The 16,501-nt window shown below is 41.1% G+C and overlaps 1 protein-coding gene across 1 annotated transcript in view; it reads right to left on the reverse strand.

The window, feature by feature from the left end:
- The window catches only part of RAB14 (RAB14, member RAS oncogene family), a 34,771-nt gene that overhangs the window by 7,411 nt on the left and 10,859 nt on the right, over positions 1-16,501 (reverse strand). Inside the window, exons 2-4 of the mRNA XM_039505997.1 lie at positions 9,856-9,914; positions 5,499-5,552; positions 2,776-2,953 (exon numbers count right to left, since the gene is read on the reverse strand). Of these exons, the coding sequence (XP_039361931.1) occupies positions 2,776-2,953; positions 5,499-5,552; positions 9,856-9,907 (284 nt within the window). The 5' untranslated portion in view covers positions 9,908-9,914. The remainder of the gene's footprint in view (positions 1-2,775; positions 2,954-5,498; positions 5,553-9,855; positions 9,915-16,501) is intronic.

The following is a 16,501-nucleotide window of genomic DNA, read 5'->3' on the forward strand; positions in this document are numbered from 1 at the left end:
TTACGAATTTAAGCTCCCAGTCTCATCTTTTGAAAGTGTTGTGCAGGCTTCCTTTGAGGATGAGGGCTGACAGGTCAGAGAGTGACTGCTTTGTGAAAAAAAGTGTTCATTCACAGGTGACATGGTGTTGTGGTGTTATTTTCCTGTGAGAGTTAATTCAATAGCATAGTGATTGTCTATTTTCACCCACATAGTTGTTATTGGGGCATTTAGTGCACTGAATGTAGCATACCACACGTTGTAATAGGCAGGCATAGGATCCATGGATCTTGAAAGGTGTGTGGTGGTGGTGGTGTGTCGGGGGGGAATTGTTATCATTGTAGCAGTACAGATATGTCTGCAAGTTCTGCATCTTTTCTGGCAGGGTCTGGTGCCGCTTTGAGTTGGTATGTCCTGGTCTGTGGGGAATCTGGATTGCAAGTGGAATCAAAGCCATGAAATAACAATGACCTCCTTTGAGGGAACTTAATTGGTGTATGCCTGCATCCCTGCAGGGAATAAGCAGATTTTTATATGCTTTGCTCCTTATTTTGGAAAGAACTCACAAGTTCTTCTTACCCTGTGAATAGCCTATACACCATTTCATAAAGAATGATGCCAGTAAGAAAAACACCTTGCATTCCCATAGCTCCTTTTAGAGGCTATCAGATGCATGCTGAGTATCCTCTAATCATTTCTACAGGGCAATGCAACTTAGGGCTTGGCTACACTTGAAAGTTACAGCGCTGGCCGTGCAGCTGTGTAGGGAGAGCGCTGGTGTGTGGCCACACTGACAGCTACCAGCGCTGCAGTGTGGCCACATCTGCAGCATTTGCAGTGCTGTTGGGAGCAGTGCATTATGGGCAGCTATCCCAGCGTTCAAGTGGCAGCAACGTGCTTTTCGAAAGAGGGGGGTGGGGTGGGGTGTAGTGTGACAGGGAGCGGGGGGGAGAGAGAGAGAGAGAGAGTGTAGATTTTTGGAGCCAACACTGTATGTTAGCTTCCTGACTTGCAAAATCAGAAAATGTTCCCGACCCCTTAATCTTAACTGCAAACAGCCTGCATCCAAAGGACTCCCGTTCTCCCCTCTGCCCCCGCTGTTCCTCGTCAAGCAAACACTCAACCCCTGTGAATGAGACAGGCAGGGGGGTTCTCATTTGATTGTTCACAGTCAGGTACAGATTGATCACAGCAAACAGGAGCTGTGTTTGTTTTTTAGATAAGCAGCTCCCTGTGCTCCAGAGCACCAAGGAGCTCCGAGTTCACAACAAAACAAAGAGAGGCTGCATAACAAAACAAAGAGTAATTTAGTTAAAAGCATTCTGGGATATCTCCTAATACCCTGGAGGCCAATAACAGCACTGGTGTGTGGCCACACTTGACGAGCAGCGCTGGATCACCAGTGCTGCACTCGTTATACCCCAAGCAGACCAGGTGTACAGCCAGCACTGCAGCCAGGGAGTTGCAGCGCTGGATGTGCCTTGCAGGTGTGGACAATTACTAATTGCAGCGCTGGAAAGCCTCCACCAGCGCTGCAACTTTCAAGTGTAGCCAAGCCCTTAGTTTCAAATACAGCTTCTCCATACATTGTATAATTTTATTCATGGTTATAAAACCCACCATCCATTTCTTCATGGATAACGAGAAAAAAAAACACTAATGTTTTAGTTCTCTAAATACATACAAATAAGGGATGTGTAACAAGGTATCAAATAGGTGCCTCAACACCACCACCACCACGTGAAGCACAGAGTACAGGACATTCGTTCATCTGCAACCAGACTGTGAATATTCAGCTGTGTTTCCATACACTGAATCTAATATGCTGATAAGATGTATATGGTTGGTATACCTACATGCAAGTCAATTACAGATTATACACCAAAAAGAAAGATAGTTGTAGTTGGGAATGTAATTTGTGACCATTAGTTAAGACCCTGAAGATATTTAGTTTTACTCTGACAAACAAACAATTTCAGTGACAGGGAAGTTACTACATATTCAAAACACCAAGTCTTTGCTATAAAAAATGACTACATTGAGTATGAGTGTGTACAAGCAGCTAGCTACTCACTATTTATTGTATTCCTCCCATTCCGGGAAAGGTAGGCCACCTCTGTTTGAAAGACTACAGATAAATGGGAGAGTTCAAGAACAGGCCAGAAGCTTTTTAACAGATCTATGTAACAGAATGCCATATCCCAGAATTCCACTGTATATGATCCCCAGGGGGAGACAACTTGAGTCTGGGAATGTTCCCATATCCCCATCATGAACATCATGATGGAGGGGAGGGGAGGGGGGGGGATAAGACACTTAAGTTCCATACCCTGAAATCTTAGATACACAGAACCACCTTTTAGACAAGATAGTTTAAATAAATTGGCAGAATGCAGTAACACAACAATGCCTGAAGGGGGAGAATCAATCATGGAAGTTTCCAAGGAGAAGCTTATTTATGCAGGACTTCTGGATTCTGAAGTTTCACATTTATTAACCAAAGTCAATTTGAAAGTAAACTACCAGTGCTATACTTTTTAAAAAGGGGTTTGTAGAATGGAGGGAAATAAAGGGGAGGCTGCATAAGAAAGGGTGAAAAAAATCCACTATCCAGATATCTGACTAGTTTAGAAAACCAAGAGGACTGAAACCCAGAGAAATTTGTCATGTACAATGTAGTGACATTGTAAAGCAGTGTGCCAAACAGGCTTGGAAATAAATTGGTAGTCATACCACATGTTCTATTTTAGCTATAACTACAGTTGACAAAAATCAGACAGACAGACAGTCTCTTACCTAGTAATATCATAGACCATGAGAGCTCCTGCTGCTCCTCTGTAGTAGCTTCGTGTTACAGCCCTAAATCGCTCTTGTCCTGCTGTGTCCCAGATCTGCAGTTTAATTTTTTGGCCACTAACTTCAATTATTCTTGTACCAAATTCGACCCCAATTGTGTGGGGACAGTCAGCCATAACTGTCAAAGAAAGATAAATCAGAGGTTCACATCTTTCTACTAGAAGTCGTCTCCCTCTTCCAGAGGAATATTTTAGTAATGCCATCTTTCATATTGAAAGGAAAAAAACAAACCCTAATCTAGATCAACCCGGTTTCTAACAGTAAATTGTTTTTAATTTAAGCAGCATTGAATTATTGGTTATTTCCTGAAAATGAGAGTTTTAATGCACTGCCAAGCATTTAAGAATGGTCAATTCATAAAATCAGAAAATTCCTAATGGAAGTTGCAAAAGTATGCAACATTGATGTGTTTGACACTACAAGCTGAGTAACTGAGTCAGTTTAGATTGCTGCAGCACCAACCCTTGTGGAAACAACTTTAACTTGAAGGCTTAGAGATACTAACCATGACTTGAAAGAATTCAGTGAAGTTTTTTATAAATTTCAAACAGATGGTTAAAAACCCTGCACGTGACCATAGGAGTGATCATGCTGGATCACACCATAGATCCATCCAGTTTAGTAAGACATTTTGAAGACTTGCCTGTAACTGATGTTTGAGGAACGTTTAGAAGACAGTTCTAGGATAACCTGTTAACAGGAAATTCTTCCTCCCAATCCCTACCAGAGATCAGCTTATGCCCTGTCTTTGTGATCAAATTTAAGGTCTATTGCTTCAAGTTTATAGAACTTTGTGGAATTAGATACTTAAAGCATTCTCTCAGATAACATCTGATGGTCTCTTCAGAAGTCAGGCCACATGCAAGTGATTGCTTGCTATTTCCAGTGTGAATAGGTTAATCAAAGGTAAGTCACTTTCAGAACTCTAGTTCTCACCACACAAGCACACTTTAAAGCCCAAGGACATGGAAACTAAGGGCTTGGCTACACTTACAAATTTGCAGCGCTGCAGCAGGGTGTGAAAACACACCCTCTCCAGCGCTGCAAATTGCGGCGCTGCAAAGCGCCAGTGTGGTCAAAGCCCCAGCACTGGGAGCGCGGCTCCCAGCGCTGTCTGTTATTCCCCACAGGGAGGTGGAATATGGACAGTGCTGGGAGAGCTCTCTCCCAGCGCTGGCGCTTTGACTACACTTAGCGCTTCAAAGCGTGCGGCAGCGCTTTGAAGCGCTAAGTGTAGCCACAGCCTAAGCTACATTATCCACTATAGGTAAACTGCATGGAAAGGATAAGACAGAATTAAGAGCCACAGCAAAGTTTCAACACCAATGAAGAAACAAAACTAGCAAAGCCTCAGAACTGGGAAGCAACACTTGAGTCAATGTTTATAGGATCATAGATTATTAGGGTTAGAAGGGACCTCAGGAGATCTAGTCCAACTCCCTGCTCAAAGCAGGACCAATCCCCAACTAAAACCCCAAATGGCCCCCTCAAGGATTGAACTCACAATCCTGGGTTTAGCAGGCCAATGCTTAAACCACAGATGAGAAAGAGGACATTGCAGTTATAAAACAGATGATGTATATACTCCTTAAGGAGCGTGTATCATGCAGATGCAGTAGCTGTGACTCGTGACAATCAAGCTATAAAATTAACTCCAGTGTTCCTTAAACCTGCAGGAGGCTGCCTTTGATTTTTAGTCGTTATATCCAGTGATGAGCTGCCAAAATCTTAACAACCGGTTCCCTATAAAAAGTTCTGATTTAAGGGGGGGAGCGGGGGAGGGGCTGGGGCAGGGGGAAGACATACTCGTGGGGCCGGGGGCCCCTGCAGAGCCTGGGGCAAATTGCCCCACTTGCCCCTCCCCCGGCAGCCCTAGAGCTTGCAGCCCCCTCCCCCCTTACCTTGCTGGCAGCTCAAAGCAGCAGGATGACTCTGGAGCTCAGATGAGCTGCCCAGCTCATGCTGGTGGCTGGCCATGCTGCAGCTGGGGGGAAGCGGGGGAAGGGCTGGGGGAGCCTCAGCCTCCCCCAGCTGGGAATCCTGGAAGCAACAGGATGGTCCGGCCAGCGGACCGGAGTTCTTTGCCCACTCCCTGGCCCTTTAACAACCGGTTCTCCACGGAGGTCTAATTTTAGCAACCGGTTTGTGGGAACCTATGGGAACCGGCTCCAGCTCACCACTCGTTATATCCCACTTTGAATGTCAAAAGTACTAACTCCCCTCAAAGTGAACTTTTGCATTCCAACAGAGGCTCTACTCTCACCGAATACCAATGCAAAAAGGTGTAGGAATATTTTTAAAGTGGGGTTTGTGATTGAAGTTAAGTAGCACACTTTCAGAAGCCATCATGTAGCAGGACCTTTCCCAGCACCATGCCTGTTACAGATATATGCTATAGGAATGCCATAGCCTTTATTTCACAGAAGTCACTCTCCAGACATGTGGACAGACTAATGACCTGACAGGCAGCAGACTATGCTAAATAGCTATTTGCTTCTATCTTCATCATTCTGACTATGATTAGTCTATGTATTTGCAATGGGTGAAGCACCAGAAGGAACTCATGCATGCTGGAAAATAGATTTCAGAACTAGGGAAGCAGGAAAGAGGGAGGAAGAAGCATACCATCAGTGAAAACAGAGGCTCCAAATGAAGATACTCACATTTCTTTTCTGTGAATTGGTGAAGTAAGCAGGACTTTCCTACACCCATGTCCCCTGTTACAGAAAACAACGTTACTCTACTGGTAACAATGGCTTCAATTTAAAAACATCTGACAAAGTTTACATTGAACACACAAGTGCCTTGCCGGATCATACTTTGCTATGCCTGTATGCGCAAGATGATGTTTCACAGTGCACCTGGTGACAGTACTTTTCCCTATAGCTTTGTTCACAGGCATAGGGTAGTAGAGGCGTCCAAGGAATAAACAAAAAGGAAAGGAGTTCAGGTTACAGCGATATTACTATTTGAGGTCTGCAAGGTCATACAGAAAGCTGACCAGTTAGGCACTAAGTGGGAGAGAGACCAAGGTTATTTGCAACTTTCAGAAGGGCAACAGAAATTTTAAATTCCGTACTGACAGACATTAGAGCAGAGAGCTTTAATTATAAACATTTACACCAGAAGGTAGGCATCTCCCAGTAGCTGAGCAAGTGTGAGGCAGCTGCTACACAGTCATGTTAGTCCTGTATTAGGCTTCAGCACAATCATGGCAGTGTGCTTCAGGTAATACAGAACTAAACGATAAATTGTTCTCTTTAAAACAATTGAGGATCTCATAGCAACCTTGATCTGCACACCTTTAAGGCAAAGCTGCCCCCAGATTCATCTACATAAAACCCTTTAGAGTTAAATAATCACAGTGAGCCCAATCCTACTATGAACCATAAAAAGACAAACAGGGAAGGAAGATGCATAAGGAGATCTAATCCAATGGTTCTCAAACTCTTGTACTGGTGACCCCTTTAACACAGCAAGACTCTGAGTGAGACCCCCCTTATGAATTAACATTCACACACACACAACAAGATTACCTCTTGTTCCCCATATCTACCAAGGACAGAACGAAAGTTAATAGATAACTGTCCTCTAGCAAGTTATTAGAAGACTTCAGTCCCTCCTCAGCCTTCTCTTCTAGGCTAAAGAAGATGACCAATTCTTTCTTTTCTTTGAAGGTCATATTTTCCAAGTCTCTTCTTTTCATTCCTCTCTTCTAGACTGTCTCCAATTTGTTCACAGCTTTCGTAAAAAAGTGTGATGCCCAAGCACTGGACACAAGTATCCAAGCTGAGGCCTCACAGTGCAGAGTAAAGCAGAACAATTACATTCTGTGTCTCACTAATACACTCCAGCATGAGATTTGCCTTTTTCACAACTACATCATGTTGCTGATTTATGTTCTGCTGTAACGCCCAGATCCTTATATACAGCACTGCTGCCTACAATGGGGAAAACTGGTTGTTTTTGTGTATTTGACTTTTTTCTTCCTAAGTGTAGTGCTTCACAATTGTCATTACTGAATTTCATCTCCAGTTCAGACCAAGTTCTCCAATTTATCAAGATCATTCTGAATTCTAATTCTGTCCTCCAAGGTGCTTGCAACCCCTCCTAGTGTGGTTATATCTGCAACTTTTATAAGCCTACTCTCCATCATCCAAGTTGTTAATGAAATTGAATAGTACTGGATCAGAGACATTCTTGCAGTACCCCATGGATATGTCCATCCAGTCTGACAGCAAACCATTGGTAACTATTCTGAATATAGTCTTTCAACCAGTTGTGCACCTGCTTCACGGTCATTTCCCTAGTTTACTTATAATTTTAAATGCAACAGTATAGATAACCCACAATACTCCACACATCTCTTGTGGGGTCAAGATAAGTTTACTACAAGCACCTTAATTTTGACACTACAGTCAAAAGACACCCCAAGTGCCTGCAATCATGTCCTCAAGCAGCTGGCCCCAGTGACTATGCAGCGTAATCTCTCAGTTAAGTTTTTTATACCGTAAATGAAAACAAAATAAAAAATTTGTTTTTGGTACTGTAGGTTCCAAGTTCAACTGACAAACATGAAGATTTCCCTCCCTTCCCCCACACCATAATTGTGGCTCTTTTATGCAGCTGCAACAGCAGAAAGTATCGGAAGAGCCACTTAGCCAAGGAAGGATTTCCCCAGCATAGTCATTGCCATACCAGCCTTACATAGAATGTTGTAGGCTTTGGCAGAAGAGGTATAATTAGGGTGAGCAGAACCTCCAGAGCTGCCCAAATTGCACCAAGGACTGCACCAGATCACCAGACTTTGAGAGAATGAAGGAGGCTTAAAGCCACTTTAGCCTCTCTTTCCCCTAAGTCGCACTGCACGCATTCGTACCCATGGTAATTTGTATGTTCACATAGCTATTTATTTTTTTAAAACAAATACAAGGTTGCAGTTTTAAGACAGGGACATTTAAGAGCAGCAGCATATTTTAGAGAGGGTTATAGAAATCATTACTCTGGTTTAACCATACACTTGCATATGTTTGCCTGTACAATCCTGGAACTAGGCCACTCAGTGGAATCTAGCAGTATGAAGTACCACACATGTATTTTTAAAATACTACCTATGAAACTTTTTTGTAAGTGTGAACAGGAAGTCTCCCACTGAGGGTACATAAATTCAATTGTTATTTCTTAGACTGACTGCAAACTAGCTTTTAGTTTGGTTTTGTTTAATTGGAACTCTAAATACAGAGTGCACAAAAGCTTTCTCCCAGGCTGAGATGAACACTAATTTCCTAATAAAGTACAGGCTACATTAAAGATAACAGCCCAAATTCTGAATTTTTCATCTAAAAGTGGAGATACACCTTTGTGCCTCCCAAATTCTGGGCTGTCTGAAAATTCATGATTGGCAATACAAGTTAAAGCTGTTGTGGGAGCTGATTTCCAGCATCTTTCCACATCCACCAAGGATGGCTTTAAAAAAAAAGATTTAAGAGAACTCAACATTTTAATTTAAATTAAATACTTCCCCCACCCCTTTTATATTAAAGGTATTTAAAAATTTAAAATTATGACAACCTTTATTAAGTCCTAAGCTTACTATGATCTATTAAAATCATTTCAATAAAAACCAATCTTAAAGCAGTACACAATTGCTGCCAAAGCTTTAAAGAAAAAAAAGTCAGACTACTGAACTGGTAGAAGTCACTGGCCAAGAATCCAGAGCCAGACTTTGTTGAAGTGCTAAACCAACTTTCTGACAGCATTAGCCTCTTCTGCTGGTGCAGAGAGGATGTTTTCTTCATTTCTGTCTATTCAACTATTTCAGTTTTAAGCTGAGAAACCAACTGGAGTTGAAAAAGCAGGAAAGCTTGTTTTCTCTCTTCCCATCTATGAATAAAAATGATGTGTGAGGATGAGATTTACTAGTTATAAAATCTTGAAGGACATAGTTACCAGAAACATTCAATTCACTATTTTTGTTTAATAAAAATCAGCTTTAAAATGTAAAAATGTGTTTTAACAAGAAAAATGTTCGGTATCCAGCATAAGGTAATTTAATAAAAAGTTTTAAAATGTCTGTATTTAACTGAATTCTAATTTTCACCAAATGCAGCACTAGTAAAAAATTAATCTACCAAATAAAAATGTATCATTCGCGTTTCTAAAACAATAAAAACTAAGCATCTGAGAAGTGTTTTATACTACATCTGTATACTTATTAAGCAATTATAGTTTATCTTCCTGGTCAGCAAGAATACCACCAAATTATGCCAACCATTGAGAATCAACCTCTCTTTAGGGAAACTGATGGTAGAGATGCAAAACAAGATTTAAAAATCCATTGTTTCTTCCTTGCTGATTTAAATGATTTAATTCATGATTAAAATTGGTGATTTAAGTCCATTCTACACTTCAGCCACCTACACATGGTGGGAGGGGAAAAAAAGCAAAATGATCTGGCTACCTTCAAGCCCTTTACACTGTGGAAGTGTATACTGGAGATCAAGAATAGCCAAAAATTAGGGCTACAGTCACCCTCCGAGATTGACAAACATTTCAGTATTGTAAGATCACACCAGAATATAGCCCCACCCTGCTAAGGGAATGAATACTGAACTTGCACTCACTCCCTGCTCATAAACCTATCTTCCCTTGGAAGACAGTGTGTCTTAAGTGTAGTGCTTTCTGCTGAGACATACCTGGTAAGCGGTGCTCAGAAAGAAAAGGTAGGTGGATTTCAGTAAATAGCGCATATTTACTATTCTAACTTTAACACACAATATTCCATAGATGAAGTTTTGTGGGGCTGGAGAAAAAAAACGACAGGAGATGCAAGGTGAAGTGTTCCTAATGAAGAACATTGCTCTAGATGCACACTTAACAGGAAGTTATCCTTTCAGTAGGAACTCACCCAGAGTTCAGATACACTTTAGAATGTCTGTAAGCAAGCATCCATGTATATACATCTGTATTTATCCCAACATCTGCTTTTAAAGTAAAAACATTTTTCAAGTTCATACTTACCAATAATGATGTACTTAAAGATGTAAGAGTAGTTGTAAGGTGCAGTTGCCATTGTGGCACTATAAAAAGAAAAGAAATAAAATAGATCAGCAATACAGATTAACCATCTAAACCCACTAATTTAGATATAGCCCTTCTCCCTGAAGAGTATAAAATGAGTGCATGTTCTTTTTCTTGAGCTCTCTTTTTATTTCAATCTCAGGTCTCTACTGTATTTCCATGCACCCAACGGACTGACATATTCAAGTACTCAGAACACAAGACATCCAGTAACAGGCCCTTCCATGAAGCATTTGTTCCATGAACAAATTCTCACCAGTGCAAGTACTAGTCTAGCTGCTCCATAGAGAATGCTCAAGCAGCTTCTGGCACTAGTGGAAATGTATAATATAATACAATACACTATAACGGGCGGCACACGAGCTGATTTTCAGTGGCACTCACACTGCCCGGGTCCTGGCCATCAGTCTGGGGGGCTCTGCATTTTAACTTTAAATGAAGCTTCTTAAACATTTTAAAAACCTTATTTACTTTACATAACTAAACTATTGTTGTATATTACAAGACTTCTAGAAAGAGATCTTCTAAAACTTGTTAAAATGTATTATTAGCATGCAAAACCTTAAATTAGAGTGAATAAATGAAGACTGAGCACACCACTTCTGAAAGGTTGCCGACCCCTGCACTATAATATAATCAGATTCTTTAGTGCAGATGGTTTGACATTCCAACTTCCACATTTGTCGAGAAGTCTCAGTTTGACAAATACAATGCTAGTTATGATTTAAAACACCTTTTCTGGAATCAAAGAAAGTCCCAAAGGCTTTTCTAAAAAAAAGTGCACTTTAAGATTCGAACCAAAGCCATAAACACCATTTTGCCATCACAAATAACTTAAATTACAGTATACCACGGAATGTTTTCTTTGTAAAACACTACAGATTTGCATATTTTAAGTCAGCTAACTTAGATCACTCTAGTTTATAGAGAACGCTACTTCAGGCCCTATGCTCTGTTGAGTAAGAAGTCTAGACTTCTTACACCCAGGCATTGAGAGACTTAAGCCACAAGTCAGATGTTTAGGAAACTGGTCAATAATTGTTGCTTTGTCAGCCAGAGAGCAGTGAACAAGCTTCAGTAATTTGACTACTTTTACATGATTAAGTTTCTTCTATGAACTGATTTTATAATCAACCTATTAAAAATGTTGACTTAGTATACCATTTATAGTAAAGTTTAAGATAGATAAGGTGAATTATTCTGGGAAGTCTAAATACATAGAAGTAAGGAATACTTAGTTCTGTCTAGCCTGACAAACCAAGTCATTTCCATTATTTACCTTTAATTTATGCAATTTTTGGATCCAAACTTGATTTCAGATACCTGCTTAAAAACTGGAACTATAGTTCTTGTGAGTTTAGCATTTACGTACGACTCCTCTGCCTCACTGAAGACTCCTTTTACTACTTCAAAGTACAGCTATGTCTGAGTCTAGTCCTGCTCAGATGTTTCCTTGGCAGCCTTGTCCCTTCGCTAATTCCCTTGGTGGCACTTCTCATGCATCTTATTTCCTACCCACCCCAGTCACCAGTTTAAAATGAGGATAGTGCTGCTCACCCACATGACTAAGTGCTACTTAAGTGTCAAGTACTCTCATTAGTTCAACATCTTCTGTACTCACTCTCTTTTCCTACCCCCGGCATGCCAGATAACCACCAGTTACATAGAGGTGCTCCCCTTTATAAGGGATTTGGATCTCTAGCCCAATTAAGTCATATTACAATTTTGTGCAACTTCACCTCAAGAGACAGCACAAGTGTGTTTATATATTAAAAGAATCGGTCAAGTAAAATCAATGGGGAACACTATAGAAGTGCTGACAGTTCAATGGCATTTTGATATACACACTTCTTCTTACTCACCTAAAAAGGAAACTAATCCAAACCAATGACCACTCAAGGTAAGGAAAAAGCCTGAGTTTACTAATCTATAACAGGAACTGCATACAGTGAATCCAAAAAGATGGTGTGGACAATAGTTTAGAGCACAGCAGGAAGGACAGAAGGAAGAGACTTCAGCAGGAACTTTTTCTCTTTTGGGAGGAGGGAGCAGCACAGATAATAGCTTAAAGATCTTAATGTGTGCCAGACAAGATATGGCAGTACCAGTGACTTCCCCCTTCCCCAGCTGTTTTATTCAGAGGAAGCTCCCCTTTCCACTCTGTCCATCCAGACAACACTTCTCTACCTCTCTCAGGTCTCTTGAATTAGGCAATTTCCACTCCATGTACCCCAAGCAGCTAAGTAAATCATCTAAAACAGGGGTTCAGGACCCCTCAGGAGGTTGCAAGGTTATAAACGTGGGCGGGGTAAGCTGTCAACCTCCACCCCATATCCCACTTTGCCTCCAGCATTTATAATGGTGTTAAATATATTTTAAAAGAGTCTTTTTAATTTATCGGGGGGGGGGGTGTCACACTCAGAGGCTTGCTATGTAAAGGGGGTTACCAGTACAAAAGTTTGAGAGCCACTGATCTGAAACATCGTAAGTTAAATTCTATTAGGCCTAAACTAAGCCTAGATAGCCCACAGGAATTTTTGACAAAGTTATTCTGGTAAATTAATAGCAAGGTAAGTTTCCACCATGAGATGCTCCTCAGTAGCTCAGCACGCCTTTGATACTATTGGGGGGTGAGGGATGGGAACTGGAGAGGAAATGATGGTCAGGACAATAGCTTTCTTCCCCTTCCACCCCAGACTATTGTTCTCAGAAGCAGCCATGGGATCTTTAGTTCCCCCTCTAGAGACTGTACAAAAGCAGTGCAAGACAGTAGTTTTGCAAGGACAATACTTCTTGCTGCTGTACTCGGTAGAAGAGCACCTGTGGAGTCAAACAACCCACTGATGTAGGGCTGTAACTTCAGGATCGAGCTTTTTCCTGCCACATAAAAGGCTCAAGTTCTTTCAAGCTTACACCACCAGTTACTGGACGTGCAGTGATACTTCTTGCTATATTCCTGAAGATCTTCATCATATTTAGAAATAAAGATTACTTCAATGTCAGATGAATGTTAATACTCCAAGTACATAAAGAGTTCAATGTCAGTGCAGCTTTTACAGTGTGGACACACCTTGATGCTGCAGATTTTCTGACTGCATCTTCCAGGTTTTATATGCTGGAAAGGAAGCAGAATGATTCCCAAGAGCAAGACCATTCAGTGTCAGAAAAATATTAAATAGGTTTGTTGAACTAACAAAATCAGATTAAACTTCAATATAAAGAATTCTCTATCAACCTAGACACATCTATATTGGGGGTTAGGTCAACCTAACTACAGCACTCAGGGCATGACATTTCACAGCTCTGAGCAACTTCGCTAGGTTGATCTAATTTAAGTGTAGATCAAGCCTCAGGCTTTTGCCAGCATAGTGATGTCAATTTGGGGTGCAAGTTCTTGCCTACACTTCTAACAGACATAACCATGTCACCAAAACGATTAAATTTCAACTAGACCAAAGAAAGATTTAAAAACTAGAAGGAGTTACAACTTTAATTGTGTGGGACATTCATTAAGAATAGATATTTCAGAAACAAAGCCTAAGTCAAATATTTCTTGAACGATCAAAATATTCCTTAAGATTTTTAAAATTCAGTTTTAATAAAAGTTAATGCACATAAAAGCATTTCCTCAATCTACAGTTGTACTATAATATCACTTCAAAAAGAGTCTATGAAGCCACAAAACTTTCAGATGCATACTGTGAATCACTATTTTACATATCAGTAACACTACAAGTGTCTAATCAATACTGAAATAGTAAACTACATAAAGTAGCTAAAGAATTGCCATTCCAATTAATAGTATCTCAATTGCACTTTCAGAAGTAAGTTCAAGATCTTAATGACCACTCAAGAGCCTAGAAGATCAAATTTAAGATCAAGCCAAGTTCAGTTAACCATTTCCAGATGTCTGAAAGTATTTTGGTCCAATACAGGTAACTCCAATTTGAAATTAGCATCTAATCTGTTGATGAGTTATATAGTTAGTTTTATACTACTAAAAGTTAGATCACTACTTAGAATATAAAAGAGTGCCCTACTAGGCCACTATCTTATCTCCAACAGTGGACTATCAGATACTTCAAAAGCTGTAAAAATCCTTATACATGCATCTGACAAAGTGGGTATTCACCCACGAAACCTCATGCTCCAATACGTCTGTTAGTCTATAACGTGCCGCAGGACTCTTTGTGCTTATAATGAATGTTGATAGAACATGCTAGGGGAAATCTTAACCCCAAGTAATTAAGCTATTTTAAGTACATCAAGAGATTTGTCAGGCCATAAGTTTTATCCTAATATGATTAACTACTAGTATCAATCATGATGTCTAATCCTTTATTCCTACTACACTCTTTGCCAACCAACATAAAGACTGCATTCCATAGATTAGTTTTCTTTTATCATGTGTTATACCTCATGTCCCCTATTTAATTAGTACACCTCTACCCCAATATAATGTGACCTGATATAACACGAATTTGGATATAACGGGGTAAAGCAGCGCTTGGGGGGGACGGGGACGGGGGGGAGGCTGCGCACTCCAGTGGATCAAAGCATGTTCGATGTAATGCAGTTTCACCTATAACGCAGTAAGATTTTTTGGCCCCCCAAGGACAGCGTTATATCGGGGTAGAGGTGTACTACTCTTTTTAATGCCATTCAAAAGACTTTTGGCAGCTCTAGTCATTTTCATTGCCATTCCCAGGACCTTTCTATTTCTACCATGTTATTTGGAATGGCATGAACTAGACTTCAGACTACCAAAGAACCATGTGTACCAGCAATTTTATAGAATAGTAGCATGTTTTCAAGATTCTCTTCCAGCTTATAAAAGAGGCTAAGGGGAGGAGGGCAGATATTTGTGATTTTATAAACCTCCATCATGGTATGGAGACAGTGAATAGGGAATTGTTATTCACCCCTTCACATAACACAAGAACTAGGGGGTCACCCAATGAAATTAATAGGCAACAGGTTTAAAACTAACATAAGTACTTCTTAACAACACAAAGTTAGCTTGTGGAACTCTCTGCCATGGGATGATGCAAAGGCAAATAAATGTACAACTAAGTCTTTTTGAACATAGCCTCTCTCAGCTTATCTATATCCATCAATGGCAATTAGACAAGATGCTCAGGAATGTGGCCCTAAAGCTCTGACTGCCACAAGTTTATACAATCAGGTTGCCTCATCAAAACTAGCCAATTGTCATACTTGACTACACTGCAAGTAGTATGAAGATATCACAAAGTACACTGGAAAGAACAATATGAACTAATCATACACAGAGATAGACCTAGATGTCATTGTGCATAATAATGGCAAAAGAGCAAGATATTAAAGGGAACCTAAAAACAGTTATACTGGGTTAGATCAATGGTCTATCCAGCTCAGCATCCGGTCTTGACTTTGACCACTGTCAGATGCTTCAGAGGTAATGAACAGAATAGGGCTATTTTGAGTGATCCATCTGCTGTCATCCAGTCCCACCGTCTTGCAGCTGGAGGTTTAGGGATACTCTGAGCACAGTGACAAAGAGTCCTGTAGCACTGTATAGCTTATGCTCCAATACATCTGTTAGTCTATAAGGTGCACAGGAGACTGTTGCTTTTTACAGATCCAGACTAACACGACTACCCCTCTGATTCTGAGCACAGTGTTGTGTCCTTGACAATAGCCACTAATGGACCTATCCTCCATGAATTTATCTAATTCTTTTTTGAAACCAGTTATACTTCTGGCCATCACAACTTCCAACAGCAATATATTCCACACATTAATTGTGCATTGTGTGATGGCAGTTCCTCTTGTTGTCTTCTTGTATTAAACCAGATGCATATTAGGGTCATCAGGTGACCCCTGGTTTTTGTATTGTGGGAAAGGGATATAACTAGGGATTTAAATATCGTTTAAAAAGAACCAATATAATTAATAATTTAAACAGTTAACCAATTCAGGCCTCACATGCAGGCACCTCTCTTTCTCCATTTCAGGCAGGAACTTTGTTCCTAGGATGCACATCTCCTCTCCCGCATTGCTCCAGAGAGATGGGGAAGGGTAGCTGAGCTCATACCGGGGGTGACACAACAGGCCTAGCCAGGAAAGCCTGGGGCAGTTCAGAGGGCCCAGTACCCTGTTCACATCCTCAGTACCCAGGAAAAAGTGAGAGAGGGACCCCAGGTACCTAGTTTGTTCCGGTGCAGCCTCTGCAGATGCTCCATGCCACCCCAGCAGCAGCTTCCCTTCCCTGACCAGAGCGCTGTCCGCCTCCACAGCCAAACTCCTTTCAGTGGCACGGGGGAGGCTGGAGATTACTTTACCCCTGATGGGGCCCACAGCCCTTGTCCACCCCCCAGGTTTAGATGCGCCCCCCCCCGGCCTGGTTGGCTGCCCACTGCAGCTGGACTAGAGCATTATCATCGACCCGGCCCCTTTAAGAGGTGGCTGAGCTCCCAGTGACCTCTTGTGATGCCCACTCCTCCCTGGTTGCCATAGTCATCTCTTGCCAGCATCCCCAAATGGCCTCTCTGCTGCAGAACCTGTTTGAGACCCACGAGCAGGGGGTTAACGGTTAGGATGGGTT

This window comes from Mauremys reevesii, linkage group 19 (assembly GCF_016161935.1).
Source record: "Mauremys reevesii isolate NIE-2019 linkage group 19, ASM1616193v1, whole genome shotgun sequence".
In the NCBI taxonomy this organism is placed as follows: Eukaryota; Metazoa; Chordata; order Testudines; family Geoemydidae; genus Mauremys; species Mauremys reevesii.